This window comes from Brachyistius frenatus, unplaced genomic scaffold (assembly GCF_029030835.1).
Source record: "Brachyistius frenatus isolate BFR_SWC_R1_liver_20210118 unplaced genomic scaffold, ASM2903083v1 Contig_3, whole genome shotgun sequence".
NCBI classification, from domain to species: domain Eukaryota; kingdom Metazoa; phylum Chordata; class Actinopteri; family Embiotocidae; genus Brachyistius; species Brachyistius frenatus.
Genome location: NW_027210602.1, coordinates 7266009 through 7288439, shown reverse-complemented (window position 1 = coordinate 7288439; position 22431 = coordinate 7266009). Strand labels below are relative to the sequence as shown.

The 22431-nt window shown below is 39.4% G+C and overlaps 1 protein-coding gene across 2 annotated transcripts in view; it reads left to right on the top strand.

Annotated features, from left to right (window-relative positions):
- LOC138624582 (leucine-rich repeat transmembrane neuronal protein 4) overlaps window positions 1–22431 on the top strand; it is a 107626-nt gene that overhangs the window by 5765 nt on the left and 79430 nt on the right. The window contains exon 2 of one of the 2 annotated variants that reach the window (XR_011311164.1): window positions 3788–5412. Coding sequence is in view for 1 of the 2 variants with exons in the window: in XM_069704893.1 (XP_069560994.1) it covers window positions 3788–5349 (1562 nt within the window). In the remaining variant the exon portion in view is untranslated. The remainder of the gene's footprint in view (window positions 1–3787; window positions 5413–22431) is intronic. The other variant, XM_069704893.1, reaches the window with a different exon arrangement.

The window sequence follows — 22431 nt, the reverse complement described above, 5'->3', positions numbered from 1 at the left end:
GGGCCTCGACTGCACCTAGAGTATCCCAAAAGTCTGCAGCTTCCATGTTTGAAGGCTGAACTTAATCATCAGTGGAACACATACCCATATGACACATTCATTTTAATGAGTTGGTGAATTCAGCATGGCATCTGCCAACACATTATGCATTTTGTTGGCTAATTAAAGTATGGGCTACTTTCTCCCCAGACATATCAGTCTTATCTCACTGATGAAGGTACTAAAGTCCATACTTGATGATATTGCCACGAGAAACACGCACGTAAGAAGTGATTCCCTTCACACTACCTCCTCAAGGGGAAATCAATGTATCTTAATGACAGATCATTAGTGGCTCTGTAAAGGGGAACGATTTTAATGGAAACAACTCTGTCTCACCTCAGAACAAGGAGTGATATCGCAGGAAGCCACAGACCACTTTTCTTCACTTTCAAAATAGTATTTAAAACACATTAAACTCCACCCCCCTTCTAAAAAAAAAAAGTAAGAATTCTACATCACGTAGAACCATTCTCCACAGACACATTTGGCATTCAAGTAGTTGTTTTCTGCAGCAGAGGTAAGTTGTGTAATTCCATAAGGTCAGGGTTACATATATATATATATATATATGGACCTATTTGGAAATCCGATGCGATGATTCACACTGAATCTGTAGTGCATTTGGTTTGGTTAAACATGAAATGGCTGGAGATGAAATTGAAACGCCTCCAGGATTGTATACACAACCATCAGCTCTTGAATGTTAATTTGTTCTGTATGGGCTTCCTCTCATAACTTATCTGCCCCTGCAATTGGTGCAATGATTGCTTATGGGAGGACTGAATATAAATACAGTTACAGATATGATTGAGTAAATTGTGTGTTTTCTTTTTTTTTTTCTTCAGCATTGTTTGTCAGTGTGTATTCAATGTAGCCTTGCACCGCAAATGACATCAAACCACACAGTGTAAGATTGTGTAATTTGGGGTAAGGAGTCCACACAAGGGAAAAATACATGGCGCAGTTCCAGAATCCTGCTTTCTTTGACTTCTTAATCTATAGATGAAATAGTTCACTAGGATTAGAAGAGTTAAGTCATTCACAGTCAGCAGCTGTTGTCTACATGTTGTCAGACTTGAATCCAACAGTAAAAACTCAGATCGTGACCTGTTAATGCAGATGAGTCTCTCCCTCACAGAAGCTTAAGGAATCTTAAATCGTTTTTGGGCAATTGCTTTACTACAACCTACATAGAAGTCACACTCATGTACTGTAGACACACACTCACTTGATTATGGCACAGCATACCAATACTGAGTAAGGCCTCCTTTTTCTCTCAAAACAGCCTCAATTCTTTGAGGCATAGATTTAACAAGATTAACCAGTCCTTTGAGATCCCGGACCGTAGTGACAAGATTGCATCATATAATTTCTGATGATTTGTCAGCTGCACTTTCATGCTGTGATTCCCCATTCTGCCACATCTCAGTGATGCTCCACTGGATTAAAATCTGGTGACCGGGGAGGCCACTTAACTCACTGTCACTTTCATGAAACCAGTCTGATATGGCTTTTGCTTTGAGCATGCCTTAAAGACCAGGCTATGTTTTTCCAGTCTTCCACTGTCCGCTTTCAGGGAGCCAGTGCCCACTGCAGCCCTACCTACTGTCAGGTAGAGCTGACAGGAGTGGAAATCGATGTGCTCCTTTGCTTTTATAGCCCTTCCACCTCAAGGTCAGACGTGTGCATTCGGATATGCTTTTCTGCTCAGCATAGTTGTAAAGAGTGGTTATTTTAGTTAACGTAGCCTTTCTATCAGCTTGAAACAGTCTGGCCATTTTCCTTTGACCTCGCTCATCAACAAGGTTTTTTTTTATCCAGACTTGCCACTCACTGGACGTTTTTAATTTTTCGCAGCATTCTGAGTAAACTGTATTGACGTTTTTGCTTGAAAATCCCAGGAGATACGCCATTTCAGATGTACTCAAACCAGCTCATCTGCCACTAGTGATCGTGCCATGATGACTGAGATAATTAAAAAATGTTCCCTTTCTAATGATTAATGTGAACATTTGCTGAAACTTCTGACCAGAACCTATGTGTTTTTGTGCATTGCACTGCTCCCACGAGTGGCTGATTGGATGATTGTAAGAATAAGCAGGTGTACATGTGTTCCTAATAAGGTGCTTAGTGAATGAATCTCTATCTGCAAATACTGTAGGCTGGATGGTGGCTTGATGAATTACTGTCAAGCGCACTATCTTGCAAATGTGCCGTGTAATAAAACTATATGTGTTAATAGGTGTACAGTAGGAATGGTGAACATGGGCAGTTGTGAGGGGGAAATGTTGACAGTGGACGTGTTAACTTTGTAGCCTGGAAATTAAAGGAATGCATGACACCATTGCTGTTACCATTAAGAGGAGGGAGGAACCTGGACATTTTGGAATTGGAGCGCCATGCTATTTCTGGCGACTTGATGAATGAATTTGACAGCCTCAGATATAAACAAAGGGAAGGTATCTGTGTCTATGTTTAAGCAATGGAAATATAGGAAAGACCTAACCCCTGAACATTAAATATGAGTTGAAAATTCTGTGATGTTAGATTGGTCTCCGCCTGACTATTTCACACTGCTACAGTCCTTATTATAATTATAAACCCTGTTCGCGTTAAGGTTTGCTCAGCCGCTCTGAAAGCCACCCACACTGGTTGATGATTGGTCTGCCTAAGTGTGATGACATTAATGTCTTTCCAACAATGGTGCCAGTGTTAGTGTTTTGGTGCACAAGATGTGTCATATGGTGGTCAGTGATGGTCGATTAAAAATTAACCTGAGATCCACGCCCATTAGGATAAAACTACTATAAACAATCCTCAATGGAGCGTAGCCAGATTCATATATACATACAGTGAATTTGGGTCTGGTAATACCAGGTTAAGTAGGGTTGGGTATTGTTCAAACTTTTTTGTTACCAGCACCGATATCTTGACTTTGATACCAGCTACCTAAACAATACTTTTTTTTTTTCCGATAGGAATCATATAATGTCCATTTTAAGAAAAACAACGTTTCATTACACATTATGATACCCACTCCTAATGGAAGAAAAATTAGCCATTTAATTGCAACACATCTTGGCGGCAGTAACACCATTTTAAAGGAGGCGAAAGGAAATCCAACTATTTCAGGTTGTAAACACACAAACAAACCAAAAATCCTGAAGAAAAGGGTTTTAAAGACATCAATTCAGGATATGGCAGCAGTTGATTGTGATTTCCTTGACTTTCATATCTCAGTGGCTTTGATTTTAAGCTTTTTTAGATTAATTTATTAAAGGAATGAATGTAATTTCCATTTAGATGCACACACGTTAATCACCATATTGAATATGTAAATGAAGTGGTTCACTTTTTGTTTCAGTATTTTTACTTGACAATAGAAAGAAAACAATCCAAATGTAGAAAATACTTGCTGTTTGCCTCGGGACACCTCTACAGAAGTTGTAAGCAAAACTGCCAAGATTGTTGGGCCTCATCTTTTCTTTGGCAATAAATCATATCTGAGTGTGTATAAATATATATTCTATCTTCTCTATCCATTTTATCTGAAGAAGAAATGTTGTTGGACTCCATCATTTCCAATATTGAACAAGAACAGTAAACCACTCAGAGTGTAGAATGTATTTGTTTTCAAAATTAAAATAGTAGAATATTAATTCAGATGTATTGAGTTTGTAATAAGCTTATTTACTTAACATTTTTCTCCATTTTCTTTTGCTTCTCTCCCTTCCCCGAACTCTAGGCTCTGCTCTGCGGCGTCGCTGGCTAGTGGTCCAACTCTTGATGCAGGTATGGCTGGCGGCAAATCCATCTCTAAGTGAGCGCCCATGCCCCAAGAGTTGTCGCTGTGATGGAAAAATTGTCTACTGTGAGTCAAGCGCCTTTCGTGATGTCCCCAAGAATCTCTCGGGAGGCTGTGAGGGCCTGTCTTTAAGGTACAACAGCCTTGTCAGTCTTCGTGCAGGCCAGTTTGTAGGCCTAAACCACCTCATCTGGCTTTACTTGGACCATAATTACATTGCCTCTGTGGATGGAATGGCCTTCCAGGGGGTCCGAAGGCTAAAAGAGCTGATCCTGAGTTCCAACAAGATCACATCGCTCCACAACACCACATTCCACCCTGTCCCTAATTTGCGTAATCTGGACTTGTCATACAATAAACTGCAAGCCTTGCAGCCTGGGCAGTTCCAGGGCCTCCGGAAGCTCCTCAGCCTTCACATACGTTCAAACTCTCTAAAAATTATCCCAGTACGTCTGTTCCAAGATTGCAGAAATCTTGAGTTCCTCGATCTGGGTTACAACCGTCTGCGCAGTATCACTCGGAATGCATTTTCAGGCCTCGTCAAACTCACTGAGCTGCATCTGGAGCATAACCAGTTCTCAAAGATTAATTTCTCTCACTTTCCTCGCCTCTACAACCTGCGGGCTCTTTACCTGCAGTGGAATCGCATCCGCTCGATGAGCCAGGGCTTGACCTGGACCTGGGCCTCCATCCAGAAACTGGATCTGTCGGGGAATGATCTGACGGAGGTAGATGCTGTGGTTTACCAATGCCTACCCAACCTGCAGACCCTCAACCTGGACTCCAACAAACTGACCAATGTTTCTCAGGAGGTGGTTGATGCCTGGATCTCTTTGACTATGATTAGCTTAGCTGGGAATGTATGGGACTGTGGCCCTGCCATCTGTCCTCTGGTGGCCTGGCTGAGAAACTTTAGAGGGGCAAAGGAGACCACCATGATTTGCGCCTCCCCCAAGAAAGCCCAGGGTGAAAAAGTGATGGATGCTGTTGAAGCTTTTGGTGTTTGTCAATCAAACCCAGCAACAACGCTCACAGTGAGTATTCCTCCAAACCCATCCAGTGTCCCTGTTCAGACTGAGCATCGCCCGGCCATTCTGGCTTCACCTACTGGCTCTGGAAAGCGAGGTGAGGGATCTCTTAGGGGCTCCACGTCTTCAGTGGTTACCCCACCTGTGGCACTTCCCCCAGAGCAAGACTTGGAACCCGTGTCCTTCCATAAGATCGTGGCCGGCAGCGTTGCCCTTTTTCTCTCTGTTGCAATGATCCTGTTGGTGATCTACGTGTCTTGGAAGCGCTACCCGAGCAGTGTCAAGCAGCTGCAGGAGCATTCTGCAGCTTCCCGCAAACGTCGCAAGAAAGCTAGAGAGACGGAGCGCACCCTGAGCTCCCCCCTGCAGGAGTACTATGTGGACTACAAGCCCACCAACTCTGAGGCCATGGATGTGCTTGTCAATGGGACCGGACCCTGCACCTATACTATCTCAGGCTCCCGAGAATGCGAGGTATGACCCACACCACCGCCACTCCTCCTAAACAAAACTCTGCCCACAGCGAGGCAACCAGAGGTAATTATTTATACTGCTTTGGTGGAAAATAAGTCTGCTTCTTGATTACTTAGCCCTTAAAAGCAGGTTAGGTAGATTATATGTACCCACGGATTATTACTGAATGAAGCAGAGTTGGTTTGGCATCACTTTGTGTATAACAGGACATCACTTGTTGTCAGATGGGTGTTTGTGTATTCGCTTAAACCCTAATCTTCGCTGAGATGCAAATGTTTGTCTGGCAGCAGCATTGTGCAGAAAGATAGATAACTAAGACTGATTGCACATCCTTTTCTGCATAATCTTGAGATCAAGCTATGCTGTTTCTGATAAGACATTTGTTCTTGTTCAGGTAGTTGTTTGCTTTTTTTTGCTTGCATATCACACGTTTTCTGCTTTGTGTCTTTGCTCGACTTCTTTTCAGTTTTTGATGAGCAGTATTGTGGAGAATAGCTGAATGATGGGGAAATTCACTTCTGGACTCTGGATGTGAATGCTAATACAGACTCTTGTTACTGAATAGAGCTTCCCCTGAGCTGATGACTTCACCCTTTCCTTGACATAGCTATGACTCAAGATAGGTGGAAACTATTTAATCTCATATAGTCCCCCAACAGCACTTCCTTTCTGCATTTTGTCCATCATTTTGATACCAACTTGCTGCAGTTACTCATTTGTTTACTCACTCACTTAATTGATTAGTCACACATAAACCAAAATGCATACTTTCACTGGCCATTCACGCTTCAATCCAAACAGGGATTGGAAGAAAATACACATTTTCTGACACACAGACAGAAACACTCTTTGATAGTCCCAAAAGGAGTGGGAATCCTTTGATATGTTTTGTACACAGGCAAGTGAATTTCTTCAAAGCAGTATTTACAGACTACAACAGTATGGGAATACCACTTTTCTCCTCTGGCTGTCAGCTGCTACACTCTTGTGTACCTGACATGCTGTACTGTTCTTGGTTAAACCTTTTATTCTACTGCAGAGTTTCCCAAGGTTTTTCAAGCTAAGTGAGGCTTCTATAGAAATGTATTTTGGATTGGTGGTTAACTAGCCCATTTGTAACAGGGGGCTAAGGAAGATCAGGTAGCCCACAGTCCAAAGCTGTAACCCAACAGGTATAAAGCATATTTTGGCTCACCTCTCTATATATTTTCACATTACCAGCCCACTCATACACACTCTAGTTTCTAGATTTTTCAGCTTTTACATGGAATGAATTTCTAGCGGAATCTCTCTGGAGGAATGACTGTAAAATGCAGAGGTTTCAACAGCAAGAACTCGATCATCCACATTCTTTTCCATTTCCCTGACTGGCCATCTGGCTTCCCTGGAGGCAAGTCTCTTGGTAATATGTAATACTTGCAGGTATAGCTCTCCCTTGTTTGATTCTAAAAAAAGAGAGCACGAATCACAGCTGCCATTTTGTTGTTGTTGTTTGCCCTGCCTTCCCCCATCAAGATTTTGAGTGGCTTCTTTCAGCCTAAAGTTCTGTTTTAGGTGTGATTTTTTTTTAAAATGTAGTACTTGATTGTTAGGGTTGTTCTGATTGAAAAAATACACACCACTGTAGTTAACGATTTTCAGAAAATGTATTTCTATCTGTACAATGCCAGGCGACCTTCCATTTAAATTATGAGGTTTTCATTGTGATTCACCACTGTATGGCTTCAAACTAACTTGCTATACTGTGTGCAAAAACATGTTATAAAAATGTGTGCAATAACAACTTATTTTTAAATCAGACCAAGGCCATGAATACAGCATGATCTGGCTTTTAAAATACAGTCCATTTACCATTTACAGAGTCTGAATATGATTAAAAGAACATGTGTTAAACACAAGATTATCCAGTAAAAGAACCTTCCAAAGATGTCTTAAAAAAATACTGTAGAAATGTGTTGACTTTGATCAATTTGAAATTAGTTTCACAGAGTTAATATCAGTCATTAGGTTGCTTTAGATTTCATAAACCTGTAAAGGTGTTCATACACTTGTTGCTGCCCCCTATAATTTAAATTATTAGCTAGTTGATTTGCAAAGTACACAGCAGACAGCTGCCCACAGACATCGTATCAACATGAAAATGATGTACTGACACTTGAAGTGAAGATTCATTTTCAAAATAGCAGGCATGTTTTCAGTATTGACTCTTAGCTTGGTCAGTAAAACATTGTGTTCATTTTGGTGTTCAAGTCACTTCTTTTAAACCATATAGCTTGCAATTATGTTTTTGTCTCCAGGGTATTACAATTAGTTTACGCCTGCATGTGTTGTGCATATTCACATGGGCATTTTAAATCAGAGAACATAATACCATATACCACTGTTTATTAGGAAATTGTTCATGTCGGCAGTAATATACTGTCATATGATGCAAACATTGGAAAGCTTTTTGCACTGAGGATCGGAAGGAATTAACAACACTGGGGAGGAGGTGATATTGTCACAGTCGGTGAAGACAAACAAAAAAGCCATTGGTTGCATTCCAGTATGTCACATCATAGGGGACAAAATGGCAGAATTTAATTTCCGACACTCACTTTCATCCCTGATACCCCATGCCAGTTGGATATGAGACGTATGTTCCACGGTCTGGGAAGGCCCTGTGAGAGGTGGTATCTATAAAAAGGTGCCTTCCACCTCCACTCTTACAGGACCCCACGCAAAATAGCTCACAGGCTCTCCATCAGTGTAAGCTAGAAGCCAGTCTCGCATTTTACCACCGAAATTATTGCATCTATCATTAGCCTTTTATCTTGACTTGACAGAACTTGGCAATTAAGCTGACTCTTTTATCCTGTTAGCAAAATAAAGCAGGAATTAACCCATACTAAGAAGGACAGAGGCCAAATCAACATCAGAGAGCCAGCACAGTGTGACAACTTGGAGAAAAATAAATTGTGATTCAACAGCAAGCATATGAAGGAAATGTCAACAATTGAATTAGGAGGAAGCAAATACTTTTAGTTATTTTATGATTTGTGGCAAAACAGTAGTAAATCTAGTAAATAAAGGAGGGTGATAAGCAGGGAGTGAAGTGAGCCAATATATACTAGTATGGATTCAGGCTATAAACTAAATACATGTTAATCTTCAAAAGGGGTGGTATATTCCTATAAAGCTGGAATATACATGTGAATAAAGCTAGTCAATGCTTATTTTTAATGGAATAACAGTATTCTATTACATAAGGTCTTATACAATTTTATTAGGAGTCTTACAGCATGTTCTCTAAAAGGTATCTGGATGTCCACATCCTCACCTTTTTTTTTCTATTCCACAAATTTGTAAGAAGAGAATACTTCATTTGGAGTATTAAAGTAGAACATCTTATATTTAAATAGAAACAGACATATAATCCATTTTAATTCATATTTAATAAACATTAGAAGTAGCAGTAGTTGTGCACCTTCTGTTATGTTCTGTTATGTTCATAGGTTTCTTTTTTGCTCACCCCGTCACGGCTTACTCTGTTCCTCCTTCCCCTGATTCCTGCATATCTGTAAGGGATTATTATTTTATAAAGTATGACATTTTGGTCACAGTTTTTGTACAGCACAGCCTGTATAACTGCAGACATGTTATATATTGCAATTAAACTATTTCTGCAAACATAAGGCAAAAAAAGCAGTGAAGGCCCAAAATTCTGATAATTCTTCTCATATTAGCACTTTTCTTTGACCAAGCTTTCCTTTATTTCCCGACTGCCCTCCGGTTTGTTTTGTTTGTTTGAGATATCCTTGAAACTTAATTATCTCTGGCCTTATCTGTCCTTCCGTCTCATCTTAAAACATAGCTGAGTGGAGACAGGAACTATCAGTCAGCGGTCCACAAAGTCCCGAGTTCATCTCAGAATGTGCGCCGATCTTGTTTCTGCATTTTGTTGCCTGCGCACAGACATAAATCACTTGGCGGCACCTGCTGCACTCTGCCCACCTCACCGCCTCACTTCCTCTGCTCAGGCTTGAGGACATAGCCGCTCAGGTTTGTTCATCCCTCCTGAGTGTGAATTGCTTCCTCATATGTCACTCTTACCATTTCTTTCATTTGAATCCTGTGCTATTATCACTATATAGCAACCCTGAGCCTCTTCACGTGATTGTCCCCTATCATCTCCCAGGTCCACTTGACATGAATGGGCAACCATTTTAGTGAATTGCTTGAAGATGATGCAATCCTAATTTTTCTACGTCACTTCAACCATTCAACTGAGAGGATTCTTTCTGTCATTTCATTTTGATCTTCTTATGATCTCTTCCATTTTCGCTGTACTCCCTCGGTGGGCAGAGGACTTCACTCAATCTTTCTGATTTCTGATTTAATGTATCTGAAGATCATTTCTTGCTCCTTGCCATTTTCTCCGACCCATTGCTCTCCTCTCAACTCTCTTCACTTTGTAAGTTTCCCATATGTCTTGCAACCCTCTCATCATCATCATTTAACTTCTACCACATATGTCTGCATATTTGTTCGATGCTGCCCCTCAGCAGCCTAAAACCGAATGAGGTACACAGACGTTGCTTTTTGCAGGGGACACAAAGTGCCTCAGATGTTCTTCTTCAAAAGGATTTTGACTGCATGCCATGCCGACTATATCAGCTTACTTTATGCCTTCCTTTTCATAGCAAGTTCTGAAACTCATTTCTTCCAGCAGGCTCGCTACATGCCCTTTTGACTCCAACTCCTCATCCCTTCTTCTGATACCGTTGCTGACCTTTTCCAAACTACAAGCGTCCACTCACAATAATGTCACACTGTGTATGGCTGCCTTTGAATTAATTAATGTTGCTGCTATTTTTAAGAAACCTCGACTTGTCTGATGCAAAGAACCACAAACGTGTATGGCACCTATCTCTTTTGAACGTATCCTCAACCAAGTTTTTAAAGAGCAGGATTCTGTGGTTGTTCTCTTTGCTGTCATTACAATATATCAAAAACAGAACTGAATGCTGGCATTAAAAAAATACTGAAATGTAATTGTTCTTTGCTGACCTGTGGTCTTGCGCTCACTTCAATATCATTCTCCCAGGAATGTCACCAAAAAAAGTATAAAATGTTGACTGACAGAAAATGTATCAATAAGTCATTATAAAGGAAAACAACAATACAAAATGCTAGGCAAGACCTGTTTTACCAACAGTTTTAGCTTCCTAAATTCAATGGTTTTGGCAGAAAGGCCACCTGGAGATGTCCCTTTGGCAGCTGACGAAATTTGATGTCCATTTTTCATAACTATCTAAAAATTTACAGATGAAATAGTTAATTAAATAAAATAATATATCCAATAATGGCTCTATGCTAATTATCTGTAATGAATGCTTGACTATTTTTACAATATAACTGATACTATAGCTAGCATATTTTTTCCTTGTGCCTTTTCCAAGCAAACATACTGAAAATGAGAAACAAAGTAAACATTGATGTAGTTAAAAGAAACCAGCAACACGTTTGGTGGCTTTAGGGCAAGAGTCACAACCATCCCAACCTCTTCCTGAAGGCTTTTCACTAGATGTAGGGTAAAAAGTCACTGCGTGACTCATTTGGAAAATGTGAATATCGGTAGTTTTAAGCAGTTGAATGACCAACTAATGTTGATGTTTTTCTGGTGTGGACAGTTTGGAGATGAGGGTTGAAGGCTTGCTTTCTGAGTGTGGCTCTGCCCAACTACTGGTGACAGCATCAATCTTGGCTGTGATCGTAGTCTGGAAGCCCAGACTACGATCTGGAGGTTGGTGTCATGGCTAAGTGCAATGTCTTTAAATAACTTATAGTTCCAACTACCAATTTCAGTACTCAACATAATATGGCGGTTGTTGCCGACCAGTTAAAGGCTCCTCCAATAGTTTTAAAATTGACCCGAGGTCTACGTCCATTACAATACAATACTCAATTGACCGTGGCCATATTCACACATTCATGAAGAGAATTTGGCGTTCATATCAGTTTGCTGAATTTGCAGTATCCACAGTGTGAATACCTATTACAACAATTTGATTTATTTTTTCTTCAGCCATCCTGGCCTGTTTCAGATTTTTTTTTGTGCATTTTGTCATAGATGTATTCATTTGAGAAATAATTTTGTAGCGTTTGTTTTATTATTTATTTCTTTATTGCTTGTGTCACTTCTGGAATTTCAGACTTGCGTCACTCTTTTTGTAAAATGTCAAAATTCATGAGGTAAATTATATTGTTACTGCACTATTTTATCCTATACCTCTGAACAGCAGTAGATATATCTTAAATGCGTCAGGCAGATTCCCTCTCTCCCTCTCTCTGCAGTCCAAGGTCATGGTGTCAGATTGTTAATTGCTCAGAAAAAGAATCAACACAAACACTGGGAGGCTAGCCAAGGGCATAAGCTATCTGTAATTCAGTGGGGAGGCTGAACTTCTCGATGCTAGTGTCTTCAGTCCACAATTAGCCATGTGGGAGACTTCAAACATGCACTGCACGTGAGAGAACATCTCTCTCATCCGCTAATCCTGTCTGTTTCACACTGGTTCCATGCCGCTGCTTTCTGCACTGCTGTTTGATCCATGCTTAATGATGGTGTTAGATCACCAATAGCAATTACATTACCTAAAAAAGAAAAAAAGACTCCTTTCTTTTTCTCCCCGTTTTTACAAAGCAACCCAAGTGCATCATTAATGCTAAGCTTCCCGATGCACTGCCTCTGTTATCTCTCTTTCTCTTCGGTGATACTCATCTTAAAATCTTTTACACTTTGAACCTGGTGTACTTGCTTTGTACCGACTTGCTCGGCAATTATTATTATTTCCCCCCTACTGGTCTCTTCTCTTTCAAAGCCATTTTTCAAAGCTGTGCTCATTTGTTTTACATAGGTCTCTTGCCTGTTTTACTACGTTGTACTTGCTTCACTATCTACTGATGAAGTACTGCTGCTCTAAACAGCTACTTCTATTGAGCCCCCCATATTGATGATGAACATAGAATGACTTATTATAACTGTTGTAAGTGGACAAAGACAAAAATTACTGACAGAGAACAAATGCCAAAGGGTAATATATTATTAGAGGCACATCCAAGAGTGATTTGTGCTTGGCTGTCTACTCATTTTTGGCGCTGTATTTCCAGCAGCAGCAACTGAAAAAAAGAAGCTCTTTAAATTCTAAACTAGTGTCTATCCCACAGTGATTATTCAATGAAACAGCATTTACAGCGTGTTCCAGTGAAAACTATCCCTATTAGAGAAACTGTAGCAGAGGTGTGGCAAGCGCATAATATAACAAAATCAAATTGATTATAAAGTTGACTGAGTACTAAAATCACATTTTTGCATAACCTTTTAAAATTTGCTTTTTACCATCATACAGCAGTTAAAGCATCCTTAAGATCAGTCATTATCTGAACTGCCCTCTAGTGGTCCATTATTGCAATACAGAAAGTATTGCCCCCCTCCTCCTCCCCCCCCCCACACACACACAACCCACCCCTTCTTTAAAAACAAAAAAACATATTCAAGATGGCCACTTCAGCATTCCAACAGATGATTTACTAAACTATTAATTTGCCATTTTATACAGCCACAACAACACATTTGGCTCAAACTTATAACTGCAGATAGATAAAGGGAGACAAATTCACCATAGCCAAGGACCAGTAAGGCAAAAGTCATTTAATTTACAAACAGCATTAAATCCTTAACCGGAAACTGTCGGAGTCGAGAAGCCGCATGGTCAATAAGAAGAAAATGATGAGGGCGAGTCTGGGTTAGCCATGCAATGAGCCGTAGGACCCGGAGTATCAGACTCCCTAAACTAACCAAGATAAATGAACTAATCTAACGGATCTAAAACCCCAAAACTGGACAACCGGGCCGCCATCCTCAAATAAAGGCAAATAGTCAGAGGGCATTGGAGTGAGAGTGCCTTCTATTCCAACCTTAAACAGGCTAAAGTGGACAGCACCATCCACTAATCACAGACCAGAAACTCCTGAGGAGACACAGAATAACTCAAAGGAGAGCACATAACAGCCTCATTGAGAAATGTGTGATTCAAATAAATGTGTTTCTACTGATCTTTGAAGATTAAAACAAGCAGAACAATTACCAAAAATATCTATACTTTATCTTTCCATAATATTATGATGAAAATGAGTGCATCAAATAATCTTCAACGGGTATAAGAGTTGATATTTCTGTAAATCCCTAAAATATTATCATTGCACATTTTATGATTACATTTCACACAGTCGTACACGGCTTTCATTTTTAAATTAAACAAATTAAAGAATACACTGTCATCTCTATACGGCAGTTAAAGTTGAATTCTGGCAATTCTTAGACTTTATAACCTTATCTGCCAAAATGGGCGCTGAAAATAATATAATATGCATCTGTGTGATAGAAAATAATGAAAAATAGGTATATATTTTTATTTATAGTAATAATACCATTGAAATAGACAAACTGCCAAAACTTAACCCCCCCCCAAAACATGAAACATATCCTCTAACCATTTATTTTATTTAAATGTTCAATAAACACCTCAATTAAAAAAAAAACAAAAAAAAAACAATTCTGATAACCATTTTTTATGTGTCAGGCTCAGAGAGGATACATATTTTTATATTTGAATCTGCGTTTTAAAATAAATACATTGTCTTGTATCACTATAATCAAAGCAAGTGGGTGGAGATTTGACAAGACTTCAGCTTGCAAATTACCTAATGAAGCTCTCATTTTTCCTCATTAACTATATGATCATTTTCAGTAAGGTTGAACAGCCTCACCACCACCTTGCCCATTAGTCACAAAATTCCAGTAGTTGTGAATTAGTATGAGGGTATGAGGGAGAATGAAGATGAGTCATTTAGGACCTGTATCTAAGTACATTGCAAAGGACCCGCAGTCGTACGTCAGCTCAGGACTAAAGTGCTATAAAATGAAGAAGTAAAAGGCAACCAAGCTGTCCCTATGATGGGCATTTTTTTTTAATCATACGAACACTCACCATTGAATGAAGCACTTCTGTTGAAGTTCTGCGGACTTGTTCACTCTCAACATAAAATTATGTGCTATTTAATGAATTGACAATGAGTCAAGTATAATTAGCCCGTCATCCTTGCATAACGCTGCTGTCAGAAGGAAATATTTTAGCTTTCCAAAGTCAATTTTATATTTTGTTTTAATAGGTTTCATGGGGCCTAGTGTCAAGAATCTTACTTAGAATTAAAGACGGCATCTTTCAAGGAACTCGAGTCTCAATTCATTACTTCTAAAGGGAGTTTTTATGGGATTCTATAGTCCTAATTAACTAGCTGCTGTAATTAAAAGGAATTCTCTCCAAAAAGAGAGAGTCGAGGCTTTGTCTTTGCAGTTCAATGTGGGTGGACAGAGTATTAAGAGTCAAAAAGATCACACAGATCTGTGCCTTCATAGGATTTCTGCCTCCCTTTGATCTACTTCTCACTAAGTGACAATATTTGGGCGTTATTCAGTATCGCTTCTATGAAATTCTCCACCATTTCACTAATCGACTTGATTTTATATGTTCGAAATTCATTTTTGAATCATCTCAGGACCTCTTGTAGGGGTCAGCACTCCAGTGTATCCTTGGCACATCCCCTATTCCCACTTAACTGATAGGAGCTCTTGTCAGCACTGCGTGGGGGTGTGCACGGCATTTTTGATTGACAGTCTGCTGGTGGATTTCTTGCACCTGTTAGGATGTGAAAATGTACCTCTTTGTCATTTCAACTCATGGACCATTTATTGTCACCCTTATATGAAAGGTCACTATCCTCCCATACAATGAAAAGTGATTAAATGTTACTGGTAAGATGCAACAGAGGTAACATTGTTCAACACAGCAAAGTGCAGATTGGGGAAGATTGTTAGAATAATATATTTCACCATCTTGAATGTAGAGCATCAGTGTTTTGTATTAGCAGAGTTCACTTCACACAAAGGTTAATGCATTAGTTAGAATTAACCCAATGACTTAACAGTAAATTCAGTTTACCATAATTTGAGGTGATTTTAGGAATGGGCTGTGTTCAAATTGGATTAATTTTCAATACATTTTGTAATTGTATTAACACCAAGCAAATAGCCCCTCTTCCCCCAAAGCCGAGGAGCTGTTTGTGCTTTTATTGGTATTGACACTATTCAAGTCATCCTGTCCAACAAATTCAACAGGCAGGGAGGATGGGGCCTGCACTCGGAGTTGAAGTGTAGTAAGACAGGTGGGCAAGTGAACCTGGCAGAGGAGCACGTTCGACATGATGGAGCGCTCGACAGGCAGACAGGAGAAGCAGTTAGAAAGCCAGCGAAATCAGGCAGTCATCCAGACTCGACAGCTAGATTGGCAGGCGTCCGTCCGAAAAGACACACAGGCCTTTGTCCACGGACAGCTGTCCATCCTCTCAGTGATGGCTCAAAGCTTCTTTTTTTTTTTTTTCTTTCTTTTTGAAAGAAGATAATAAGTTCGAGGCACAACCGAGTAGATTGGCATGTTTTCCTCAGTGGAGATCACAAACCTACAGTATATGACTGAGGACAGAGCCTTGCCCTCACAATTAAAGGGTGTATTTGATCCAAAAGTTGTTTGGTTAATTAAACGACTTGGACTGAATAATAACTTCTGAAGTGAAAACACAAGCGTGCAATTGAATTAACTAAAGAGCCAGTAAATAACACTGACGTTGCCATATGACAGAATCCTCCCTGCAATGCCCAATAAACGTATTGCTTTTATTTATATTGAAATATTGATTGATTGAGTGAAGTTGATAGATAGAAAGTAATTAATAATAGTCAACAATAATTCATATAAGTGTTGTTAAATATCTTTGGTTTTGGCACTGTTGGTTCTCCTGAATATATTGCATACTGACAGTTTCTGGCATGCAGAATAGGAATTATAAACCAATTTTCAATCAAGCGGCTTCTTGACATATTTATTGCATTGATATTGAAAACTACTAGGCAAACACTGTAAATCTACTGACCAAAAAAATAACTGTTTGAGATCTATAAATCAGGATATCCCAGCTTCATAGTCCCAAAGTGCAATTATACATTCTATACTGATGCTTGTTTTAAGTTTCAGAAAAGTAAAAGAAAGTCTAATTAGCCCACATGATTTTGCTTGTTTCAGTTTCACGTCACTCAAATCATGTTACATGCATTATTTAAATCAAAGGGCAAGTGCACATGTAGGTGTGAATACATTTCTGCATGTTACACCAGACCACAAAAAATCGTAACATGTTAGCAAGGGCAATCAGGGATCAAACTTCCGATGCAGCTGCGGGTTGCTGTCGGTCTTTTATGCTGTATACTGTATATGAAATTTAAAAAAAAAAAAAAAAATCCTATGAAGGGATGTGGTTGAGTGAAATATATTGATGTGGAAATCTAATGAAATTTCCCATGCCTTTCAAGTTTGATCCCTCTCCAGAATGTAGGTGTCGGAGCAGGCTGCCTGCATGTGCTGTATCCACTCATGCCGGCATACAAAGTAACCTTCATCTCCTCTGCTCGCCTATTCTCAGAGGTTTCAATCTGTTGCGTCTCCTGTTCCTTTTAAAGCCCTTTTCCTGTGCTCTGTGAAGCACATATTATTTTTAGTTAATTACCTGTCTGTGTCAACCTCCAGCATCCCACACCCTGGCTTCACTGCATCATCCCCGATGCACGTTGTCTTATTCTGCAGGAGAACGTACACCTCTTATGATTGATGAATTATGTTCTCCCATAGCTTCACTCTAGTATTCTGGCCTCACATGTCCAAGCTGCAAATAACATAATATAAATACATTTTCAAAGAATAAGTCACTTTTTCTTGGTGTTCCAACACAAACAAAGTGACATCTTACGACATTTGGGAGAAGAGGAGAAGACGGGGAGGACAAGTGGCTCTAGTATTATTTCCCAATGCACAAGCTCAAGCAATATCTGCTTTTGGATGCAACACGGTCCATGTAACAAATGTCATATAATTTGAAGCCATCTTTAACAGTAAAATATAATGATCCCTCTTATCGATTGGATTAGCAAGGTAATAAAAGCCCCGTATTGACAAAACTGACAATGGATACGTTGGGGATTGATTGTGCCATAAAGCTAGTGAGGCTACTTAGGGACCAGGACTCTGCGCGGTATTCATTGACTGTCCCCTGAAATGTGAAAATGATCTCAGGTAATGATGATCATAAAATGATGAGATGAAGAGGGGTGCGAAACCCAACTGAGCCTTGTATCTGTTATAGATAATAGCATCTGTTACTTAGAATTTTTAAATCCTTAGACATCTTTTAAAAGAAATACCATTGTAATAGACTGTAATGCTTTGGGAATCACCATGTTCACATAATTCAATAGCTGCAAATTGCTGTCAAAGTCAGCATTATTTTTTATAATGATTTATTTGTAAGGATACAGGCAAAAATAAGCTTTGGGTGCTTCATGACCCTTTGCTCCTGATAAGGTCTGTGCTTTGACTTTGTATACTGTTGCGCTTTAAAGAATAATTGTATCTGCCATCATACTAGAGTGGGGTATCAGGGCTAGGTCAGTAGTAACTCGTGACTATATTAATTTCCAGTATCACACACAGCGCCACTCCCTCGATATCCGACAAGATTGTCAGGAGTCAATATACAATACATTGTGGGTAACGTAGGCAGCAAGAAGAATGAATGGAGAGACATTATGGTATCGCTGGTAGAGTTACATCTATTTTGGTAATTTTTTTTTCAAATGAACCTTGGTAGTTATGGGTCTGGGTCCCCGAGGCACGTCTCTTGTTTTGAGACACGCCCTCTCCAAAAAAATGACTTCACAGATCTTTCGTGCAAGCATCTTATTATGACCCACAGTTATGTTTTAAAGTTAAACTGGTGACAATAATCTGGTGTCTTGGAGCGGTGACACACATTACGTCTGTACAATGTAAGTATATTTTCCTCGTTAGGATGAAGCGTGTTGGTTGGAAGGTTTGATACAATAGCCAATGAGGCGGGTTGGGTGGATCGTCCGATACAACAGATGACTTAAGTGCAGGAGACTGTCCCAACTTGTTGGTTGGAGACAAGAAGCAAACAGCAGTTTTTTAAAAGTCCATTTGCTGTTGCCATGATGACAAAAGTTGCATAACTTTAAGGAAGTAGTAACTTTAATGTTAAACACAACTCAAGTCATAATTTTAACCAAAACCATTATCTTTCCCTTACCTTATGGTTTCTGGGTCTAAACCTAACCAGAGGTGTGAATCCAGAAAACACTCGTGGGTCGTATTTGAAGGTAGGCACAAACAACTTTAATTGTTGTGTGGGTTGGAGGAATTGTTCATTTTTTTCCCTGGAAGGTTTTGGTATATCAGATATTTGGTCGATATATTTTTCCTATAAGGATGCTTCTTTGAAGTCCCAGTCAATAAGATGCCTGAGTTCATGTAATGACCATCTGAGAGGATTAGTCCATTTAGTGTACGTACAATGGATAGAGCTATTACTTTTCAAAATGGATATTGGACCCGATGTTGCCACCTATTACCCTCAATGAATTGCATGGTGGAAGACCGGGGGCACTCTGTGTGCTCAAGGGCAGTTAGAAGTCTTATTTGTGCCACATAACCGATGGTCTTTGACTGGCCATCGTTCATGAATTAGAAAAAAAAATAATCACTCACACTGAGCATAATGTTCCAGCTCAATTAATGAAATGTGAGGATCTGCCATAGTTCTCAAAATAACCGTATCTAAAACATCTAAACATTTTTGGTTTTGAACTGTCACTTGGAAAATAAAAAAAAATAAAAAACGGATTCATCTCTACTGAAAATAGTCTTTGCTTCCTTAATTGCAACCATTTTTGAATTTTCCAAACTCAAACTGTTCTATAGCCTGTCTGTCTTTCATCACATGTATTCAGGAGGGGAAGCCATCAAAAGAAGGCCTTTTTCATTCCAGCTATTCATTTTACCTGATTTGAGATATGATCCTTACTGCTATTTCAACACAGTTTATAACCATTAACAAGGAGTCTGTGAACAGATGAGGTCAGTGCCCTCAGCTTCACTGCATTTATCATTGAATATGATTCTCGTGGTACTCTAACCAAGTGTGAGGATTATGCTCTTTGTGCTGTTGACGTTTAAATTGGAATGTATTCCAAAGCACATCACAATCAATGCAAATAGAAAGTTTTAATCACATCAGTTTCACTCCTTTAACTCAGTTCTGATCTATTGAACTGTTCACTTCTTCAGTAAATACGTGTCTGATCAGTTTCTCCCCTGTGACATGACCAAGCCTGGAGGTATCTAAAGAATGATTCCAACCTTTACCAATGTGCTATTTTCAGAACAGAGAACCATTACTGGAGTACTTGTGTACTTGACCCATGATAATGAAATTCTGAATTCTCATATTTTTTTTCTAAAGTGATTAACTACCCACAAATTAAACAGTTAAGCAGATTTTTTTTTTTTGTCCACTCTTTTTAATCAAGGCAGGTGGATTTATTTTTTAATTTTTTTTAATTTCCTAATTTCCTTATAATAAAGGCCAGTGCAGGGCAGTAATCAACATCAGGCTACCCAGATTTGCGTCAACAAATTGATGTTTTGGACCTATGACCGCTATAGTTGATGAAGGTAGAATAATCTGCACAGTGCACATGAGTGCTTGAGCAAGATTACAGCAGTGGGTGTCAATCTGGTTATCCATTCAACCCTGAATTAAATCACCTGCCCAAAGGATAAAAGTACATACAGAGCAATGCAGGGAATCATGACTAATACTGGAAAGGTACAATAACACACTCCCGGGGTACTGAGGGGCCTTACTCTATTTTTCTGACTTTTTGTTTTCCAGTGGAACATTTTACACTGTCACCTAAATGTATCAAGTCAGCTGCAAAGAAAGGTGCGCTACAGAAAGGGCACCACAGAGCAATGGAAAATTACAAGTTGAGCCAAAACATAGGAGTAGACAAAAGGACAGAGAATGGAGAAATGGGTAGGTGGACCAGGATTGATGTAGGATATAAGGATGGAGAGAAATTGATAGTTGGAAGGGAGAGCAGGGCACATACACAGCCACTCTCTCAGCTCCCTCTGACCTGAGAGGCGCAGCATGTTTGATTTAGTGCCAATCAGAGTTTTTAATGTCTGTGCAGCGCATCATAATTTATTAGGATTATCATAAACTTGCGCTGGGAGAAGGAGCGGGGCACTTGTGCCTCCCTCTCAGAATGAATTACTTGCTGCAAGCTGGAGCGTCAATCAGACCAGAAATGGCGACACCAGCTTTTTCCCCACTTTGTTTTTCCCCAGCCTTCCCATGCAGCCCTTCAGAGCTTGGACCTACAATACATATTCCACCCTAGAAGGAGCTGAAGATATAAGGTTAAGGAGAGCGAAAGGATAAAGGAGTGGGAATGTTTGGGTTGTATGAATGAACGTATTGGTGTTAATACAAAGAATCATTTTACAACTACACCCAACCATACGAGTCCTGTACTGATTTCAGAGGGTCTCTTTTGCGCTCCCTGCTTCATTTGAACTCTTTGTAAAGGAGACGCTCATCTCTTTGGCAGTTTTCATAGAGATTGAAATGAAGACACTGATCTCTCATCCTCCACTAAGCTTTTCCACTCCATCTTGATCACGCAGAAGTCAGAAAAAAGAATGGCGAGCAATGCATTGAATATGGTTCTAAAGCTCTAAATCTATACAAGGAGCCCTCTTTCACCTACTCTTCACCATGATGAACTGGTACTGAATTACTTTACTCAGGACAAAAAAAGGCGAGTTGTCAGAGGAACAGAGGTGATGACGTTGCTTCAAAAATATATTTGTAATTAGGAACACATTTTCTTTCACCAAATATATCAAAACATAATTCTTTTTTTTTACAGTTGTGTTCAGGCAGAACTTGTTAAGGTTATGGAAGGATCATGGCCTGCTTTATTACAGAAAAGTGTTGGTTCCATCCAACCACCCCCACATGTGGATGATTCCCCACATTGATTTGATCCCTCTTTGCACCCCTGTGAATGTGTGTACTTTTCACACGAGGCGAGGCAAAACGTGACACTGACAGGGTATCCACCAGTTGACTGACCAGTGTATTACATGCTTTGGCTTAAATTTCACAGTGATTTGATGCACATGATGTTTACTTAAATTGAACTAAAACCAAAATCTTTTCTGACCTCAGCCAAAGTTTTACTGCCAAAAGACAGAATTTTGCACATGAACGCTGGTGTCTGGTGTGAGAGTCAAGAGCTTTGTACACCCACCATCCACCTCAACCCCCTCCTGCTGACTCACTTCATAAATGTGGTGCCTTAATCACCCAGAAAGCTCCTCTGAATCTAATCCAGCCAGCAATACTTAGCTCCTAAATGTTACTGTGAAACCAATTTACAGTTTTGAAATTACACTTCCATTCCAAATATGAATATGAATGTATTAGAAGTTCTGCAACACAGAAACGTTATTTTTTTGTCGATAATCAAGCATTTAGTTTTTGATTTTTTAATAAAAAAAAGGATATTTATAACTGTTTCTAATCAATTTATTTGAAACATTCTCAAAGATCAGAGTACATTCTTATGAATTATAATACAGTAACTAGCCTAATCTGCTTTTGTTTTAAGTTAGACACACCCTTCCTAGCATTTTTAAATCATTTACTTTGGAAACATTTTTCTTTAACTGCATTGGCAGATTTTGTTGTTTTGTAAAAAAAATAGCTTTTTAACAGTTGAATAACTGACATAAATAACTTGAAAAGCATAGTGCTGCAGTGCACTTTACAATGTAAGTAGGTAACATCATGAGCACTGTGTTACAAAGTAAAGGTCATGTCCCTCAACTAGACAATATGTAACCTTGTTGGAAATTTAAGCACCGGTAACCAAATGTAGCTTGCAGCACATTTCATGCACAAGCGCAATCTCGATTAATTTCTTTTGTTTAGGTGTTTACTGTAATTTACCAAATATGCAGTGTAGCTTTAAACCCCGTGGTGGCCCGCATTGATAGTGAA